We start from the raw sequence: 6,454 nt of genomic DNA on the forward strand, positions 1-6,454 counted from the left end.
GATTCGACACAAGCGCGCGCGCACGCGTGCAAATTCCATCGCGCATTCGCCGGAGGGACGCGAACGCAGTGTCGAAATACGTTCCGGCGCTGAGCGCGATCAGGGTCTGCGCACGCGCAGTCTGCGCAACTGAAGCCCAGTGAATGAGGAAATTCCATATCCAGAGCTTAGTTCTCATTGGAGCGGAGAAAGTTCAGGGGTGGAGCGGAATGTTTGGCGCCTGCGTGTTGCGGCGAGCGCGCTAGCGGTCGGCGGCGCTGCTGGCGGGAGAGGCTGCAACGCCGATGTCTGAGGAGCGATGCCGAGAGAAATCATCACCCTACAGTTGGGCCAGTGCGGCAATCAGAGTGAGCGAACTTCCAGACCCTCCGCGGGCTCCTTCGGTTCAATGGGCTCTCGCAACGAGATGCGAGATTCCGTCTGTCCTTCCCAGAATCGTACTCCCCCCGAAAGGCGATCCCCGTCCTGTGCCCAGCTGCCCAAAGCCAAAGGGCCCTTCCCCTGTCCAGTCGCTGGCCTAGACACTTAGGGAGTCTTAAGGTTAAAGACCCATGCGTTTCTGATCCCTAGACCCATGCGTTCAGGACCCCACTGACTAGTTGGAACCTACCCAGACCCACGTATCCTTTTTCTTCCCCGCCGCCTCCCTCTCGTAGTTGGGTTCGAGTTCTGGAAACAGCTGTGTGCTGAGCATGGCATCAGTCCCGAGGGCATCGTAGAGGAGTTCGCCACCGAGGGCACTGACCGCAAGGACGTCTTTTTCTACCAGGTCTTCCCCCCACCCCAGTCACTTGACCTGGTGCCGGGAAACTCACCGGGCAGATGGGAACAGAGTGGCTGTCTTAAGGAGGGAGGGCCTGCCGGTGCCAGAGTTGGGAGGACTCAGGACTTGACCCACCCAGGCTCACTGGGCCCATCCTGACTTCCCTTTGACAGGCAGATGATGAGCATTACATCCCTCGGGCTGTGCTGCTGGACCTGGAGCCCCGGGTGATCCATTCTATCCTCAACTCCTCCTATGCCAAACTCTACAACCCGGAGAACATCTACCTGTCTGAGCATGGAGGAGGAGCTGGCAACAACTGGGCCAGTGGATTCTCCCAGGTCATTTGCTGTCCCCCTGCAGGGCTCTCAACTCACTGGGTGGGCACAGGCCCTGTGATTTCCCTCAGATGAGACTGGGTCAGACATGTCTGAGTGCCAGAGCAAGACAGACATGGCTTCAGGAGCTATCTGGAATGCTGAGAACCCATTCTAGGTACTTTAAATGTCAGCCTCAAAAAGACCTCAGAATAGCCCTAGAAGTAAAAAGTAAGTTCTATGGGTCTGTGACCTTTTGTCTACTTTTTCATACTCAAAAAAGCTCTGAAGCCAAAAGATATTTCAAACTTTGATTAGCAAAAACCACGCTCAAAGGAGATAGTCTGTGTTCATGTTTCTATTCCCTTATTGTCCTTACTCATATCTCTCACTGCATATTTCACTAGCCTATTTGGTAATGCACCTCAGACCTCCATGGTTGTATTTGTATTGTTTATTTTGGTCGGAACCCAAGGATATATATATATATATATGTATATATATGTGTATATATATATATATATATATATATATGACAAACTTACACCGATAGCTGTGCATCCCCAGTCTTGACATGGTCTTTTTGTTTAATTTGTATTTTATTTATTTACTCTTTTTGGAGACAGGGTTTCTTTGTGTAGTCCTGTCTGTCTTGGAACTCTCTTTGTAGACCAGGCTGTCCTTGAACTCAGAGATCCACCTGCCTCTGCCTCCCAAGTGCTGGGATTAAAGGCGTGTGCCTCTACCCAGCTAATATGCATTTTATATATGGATATATAAAACTACTTTTCAAAAGCCTGAAATACTTTAATTTCTAAAAACATCTGAGGAAACTGAGATAGATGAGTCTTTCCCAAGTTCACGTAACTATGTAGAAATGAGCTTCAATAATAAAGGTGGCGGGGCCTGTAGCTCAGTTGGTAGAATAATGGCTGTACGTCTGAATCTGGGGCTTCAGTCCTTAGCAACTGCATAAAACTGGGCGCGGTGATGGTGGTGCATACTAGGGGAGAAGGCAGAAAGGTCAGGATGCCAAACTTATCCTCAGCTAAACAGAGAATTTGATGCCACCCTGAGTTATATGAAGCCCTGTCCAATTGTAGAGCACAAGCAGGATCCTGGACTCTCTCTGGTAATGAAAAACTGTATGTGAACGGATGATCTGGATTGGGGTGTAAAGTGCTTGCTTGTAACCACTGTTGTAGTACCTCAGTGCAAAGCACAGTAGCTACGATCTACATAAGAATCCAGGATGGCTGTTCTGAGGTCAGTTCTTGTCCCAAGCTCCCTCCCACCTCACCCATCTCCATGTTTTTCCAGGGAGAAAAAATCCACGAGGACATTTTTGACATCATAGATCGGGAGGCAGATGGCAGTGACAGTCTAGAGGTGAGTGTCCCAGGAATTTCAGTGGAGCTGGACAAGCGGGAGTTTGGCAGCACCATTTAGAAATCTCCTGTTAGAGCCTAGTGAGATGATTATCGATGCTTGTGTTCAAGCCTGACAACCTGACTACCATCCCTAAAGCCCATGGCAGAAGGAGAGAAAGTTTTAAATTAAAATTAAATTCTGTCACTAAACACCTGGACACTGATACCCTCTTGCCTGTGCAGGGCTTTGTGCTGTGTCACTCCATTGCTGGGGGGACAGGCTCTGGCTTGGGCTCCTACCTCTTGGAACGTCTGAATGACAGGTAAGCCTGTGTTTGGGGGAACTAGTTGGAGATAGGTCCTTCATCCTTGTTTCCAAAGGCGCTTGGGGCCCAGCAGACATACCTCCCTATTTGCTGGAGCAGTAAAGAGCGCTTCTATTCCCTCCTACTGTGAGGACAGTAAAGGTGCCATGGAGAAACCCAGTAATACTCCCAGGGGGTCAGATCCTGGAATATAAGCCCTTCGTTGAATGTCCCAGGGATGCGTCTGGAACCTAGGATTTTAGAGTGTCCCTTCCCTTGCCCTTTTGGGGTTTTATCTTTTCAAAACTCAAACCTACTTTTTCTATGGTCTGAGGCCCCATCCTAATTTCTTCCATCACAGACAAATGCTCCTAGGCATGTTGAGAAGATGGATGTTCACCAAATCTGTAATCTTCTCCTAACCCCACCAGGTACCCCAAGAAACTAGTGCAGACATACTCCGTGTTTCCCAACCAAGACGAGATGAGTGATGTGGTGGTGCAGCCCTACAACTCCCTCCTCACACTAAAGAGGCTGACCCAGAACGCAGACTGTGTCGTGAGTTCTGGATTCTCCTTCCTACTCCCACCTCCCTCCCTGTCTGTTTTCATTTGAGCCCTAAGCTTGGGCGAGTCTCTCAAATAAGTATTTCTGGCCATTAGGCTCGAGGCTAGACTCCTGTCATCTGATGTTCTATCTTATCTCCGTAAATCTCCAACACTTTGCTGTCTCCCCTAGGTGGTGCTGGACAACACGGCCCTGAACCTGATCGCCACAGACCGCCTGCACATCCAGAACCCGTCCTTCTCCCAGATCAACCAGCTGGTGAGTCCCACTCCTGGAATGGAGCCCTCTGCTTGAGGGTCGTTGGGAGGGACGGTCCACCTCCATCGAGTCCCACAATACAATGTCTCCTGTGCACAGGTGTCCACCATCATGTCAGCCAGCACCACCACCCTGCGCTACCCTGGCTACATGAACAATGACCTCATCGGCCTCATCGCCTCCCTCATTCCCACCCCTCGGCTCCACTTCCTCATGACTGGCTATACCCCTCTCACCACGGACCAGTCAGTAAGAGCTCCCACAGCGTCCCTCCCAGGACCGTGGCCTTTCTCTCCTGCTGTGGCGTGAGCTGCCCTTTGCAGCTCCCCTCCCCCCTCCCAGCTTCTCTTCTCAGGGACTGACACTGGGCCACTTGCTTGCTGCCCTGTCTCCACTTCCCACGGCCTTTGGCTCCTGCAGGAGCAGCTGATCGGGAATCTGCTTCTGTCCATGCCCAAGGGCTGGGTTTGCGGAGCTGAGAGCCAAGATCCTAACCCGTGGCAGAGACTCAGCACAGCCCTGATGCCCTACAGCCATTCCCCGGAGACCATGCCACCTCCTAGTGATGGGGGCACAGTGGGCTCCTCTCCTGTGTCTGTCCGTGCATCTCTAGGCTGCTCCCTGACTGCTAACATGGTCCCTGTGAACCCTCCTTCCCTCAGGTGGCCAGTGTGAGGAAGACCACGGTCTTGGACGTCATGAGGCGACTGCTACAGCCCAAGAACGTGATGGTGTCCACAGGCCGGGACCGTCAGACCAACCACTGCTACATTGCCATCCTCAACATCATCCAGGGAGAGGTGGACCCCACCCAGGTAGGGGAGGCCCCATCACCCTGCCCTCCGGCCCACAGAGGGGAGGAGAAGCAACCACCGCCTCTGTGTCCACCCTAGGTCCACAAGAGCCTGCAGAGGATCCGGGAGAGGAAGCTGGCCAACTTCATCCCCTGGGGCCCAGCCAGCATCCAGGTGGCCCTGTCAAGGAAGTCCCCCTACCTGCCCTCAGCCCACCGGGTCAGTGGGCTCATGATGGCCAACCACACCAGTATCTCCTCGGTGAGTACAGGCTCCTGCTGTCTTTGTGTTAGCGAGAATCAAGCCCAGGGCTTCAGGAATGGTAGGCAGTGCCGCCCCCCCCCCCAGTCACACCCCTAGCTCCTGGCCACTCTGTCCCTCTGTCTGCCGTCATCAGTTTCCCCAGTCTGTGTCCTCACTGGGTGCCATTCTGAAGCGCTCCTTCTCTCCCTGTGTCTATGTGAGCCTCCTATGCTTCACCTGTTTGCATTCCTGCTGCTCCTGCTCCTGGCATCTGGGTGCCATTCTGAAGCTCTCCTTCTCTCCATGTGTGTGAGCCTCCTATGCTTCCTGCTGCCCCTGCTCCTGGCATCTGACTGCGGGGAATAACCCAGCTGTAATTCCCTGGCTCTCTGGGAGTGGTTCTCTTGATTTCTTTGTGACCTCTGCTGTCTTCATGCCTTCAGCTCTTTGAACGGACCTGTCGCCAGTTTGACAAGCTTCGGAAACGGGAGGCTTTCATGGAGCAGTTCCGGAAGGAGGACATCTTCAAGGACAACTTTGACGAGATGGACACATCCAGGGAGATAGTGCAGCAGCTGATTGATGAGTACCATGCAGCCACACGGCCAGACTACATCTCCTGGGGCACCCAGGAGCAATGAGTCCCCCAGGACAGGGACCCTCATCTGCCTTACTGGTTGGCCCAGGCCCTGCCTAGCTGACTCACCCTCAGAGCACAGATCAGGGACCTCACCAATCACTCATAAACACACATCATGCACTGTCTGTTGGCTTGAGGATGGGTTTACTTCTTCTCTGAGAGTATTTATCTTTAATAAAGCACTGGATGTTAATCAAGTCACCGGTCTCCTTGAATTCAGACTTTGGAGCTGGGGACAGTGGTGCCTGTTTTTTTCTTCATCACTGAGGTTTCCTCCCACACTTCCGGCATCTTCAACTCTGGGTAGAAAGTCACCTCTAGCGTTGCCTTTAGCCTAATTGTGGAGGACACTGGTGGTTCTTGACCCTGCTTGAATTCCCTTCCAGAATGAAAAGAACAACAGATAGGATTTTTCCTCTGTCCAGCCTCTGGCCCCAGTTCCTCCTCACTGTAGCAGGAGAACATTCGAGCGCTTCCACATCCCCACACTGGAGTGTCCTGACGGTTGCCACAGCACGCCTGAGGCCACCACACTTCTACCTCTGGGCCTTAGCCAGGCAAGCCAGCCTAAGTGCCTTTCACCTTCTGGCCAGTAGGGCAGTGCTGGAGACCAATCCCAGACAGCCTAGTGCAGAGTCTAGGGATCTTCAGGGGACCATGTCCAAGACCTAGGCTAAACAGAGCCAAAAGTGGTTCCATTGCTAAGATCTGTAATTCTGCTTTCAATTGGACTTCATTATGTAAAGTTACTACATTTTAATACTTTTGTACGTGATTATGGCTGCGTATGAGCCTCGGGTGTGGAAGTTGGGCAAATTGAGAGAATAGATTCTCTTCTACCATGTGGGTCTCGGAATAGAACTCAGGTTGTCTGGCTCAGGGGCCAAGCCATTTCACCACCCCACTGTTTTCTTTTTTAAATTACTCAGTTTTATTTTAGATGTAAGGGTATTTTACGTGTGTGTGTACACGACATGCTTGTGGTAATGAAGCCAGAAGAGAGAGTCAGGTCCCCTGGAACTAGAGTTACAGACAGCTATGGGTTGTGTTAGTGCTGGGAATTGGACCCAAGTACTCTGGAAGAGTGCCTAGTGCATTTTAACTGCTAAGCTGTCTCTAGCACCTCCTTTTTTTTTTGTTTTGTTTTGTTTTGTTTTTTGGGACAGGGTTTCTCTGTATTGTTTTGGAGGCTGTCCT

The 6,454-nt window shown here is 51.8% G+C and overlaps 1 protein-coding gene across 1 annotated transcript; it reads left to right on the forward strand.

Annotated features, from left to right (window-relative positions):
- The first annotated feature begins 194 nt into the window (after positions 1 to 194).
- Positions 195 to 5,454, forward strand: Tubg1 (tubulin gamma 1). Its single transcript, XM_040749730.1, has 11 exons — positions 195 to 347; positions 657 to 769; positions 937 to 1,104; positions 2,401 to 2,469; positions 2,694 to 2,773; positions 3,187 to 3,313; positions 3,494 to 3,580; positions 3,680 to 3,829; positions 4,243 to 4,395; positions 4,474 to 4,635; positions 5,061 to 5,454. Exons 1-11 carry the CDS (start codon positions 299 to 301, stop codon positions 5,256 to 5,258), a joined length of 1,356 nt encoding a protein of 451 aa, XP_040605664.1. The 5' UTR covers positions 195 to 298; the 3' UTR covers positions 5,259 to 5,454.
- The last annotated feature ends 1,000 nt before the right edge of the window (positions 5,455 to 6,454 follow it).

The sequence above is a fragment of the Mesocricetus auratus genome, unplaced genomic scaffold, assembly GCF_017639785.1.
Source record: "Mesocricetus auratus isolate SY011 unplaced genomic scaffold, BCM_Maur_2.0 Super-Scaffold_100007, whole genome shotgun sequence".
In the NCBI taxonomy this organism is placed as follows: domain Eukaryota; kingdom Metazoa; phylum Chordata; class Mammalia; order Rodentia; family Cricetidae; genus Mesocricetus; species Mesocricetus auratus.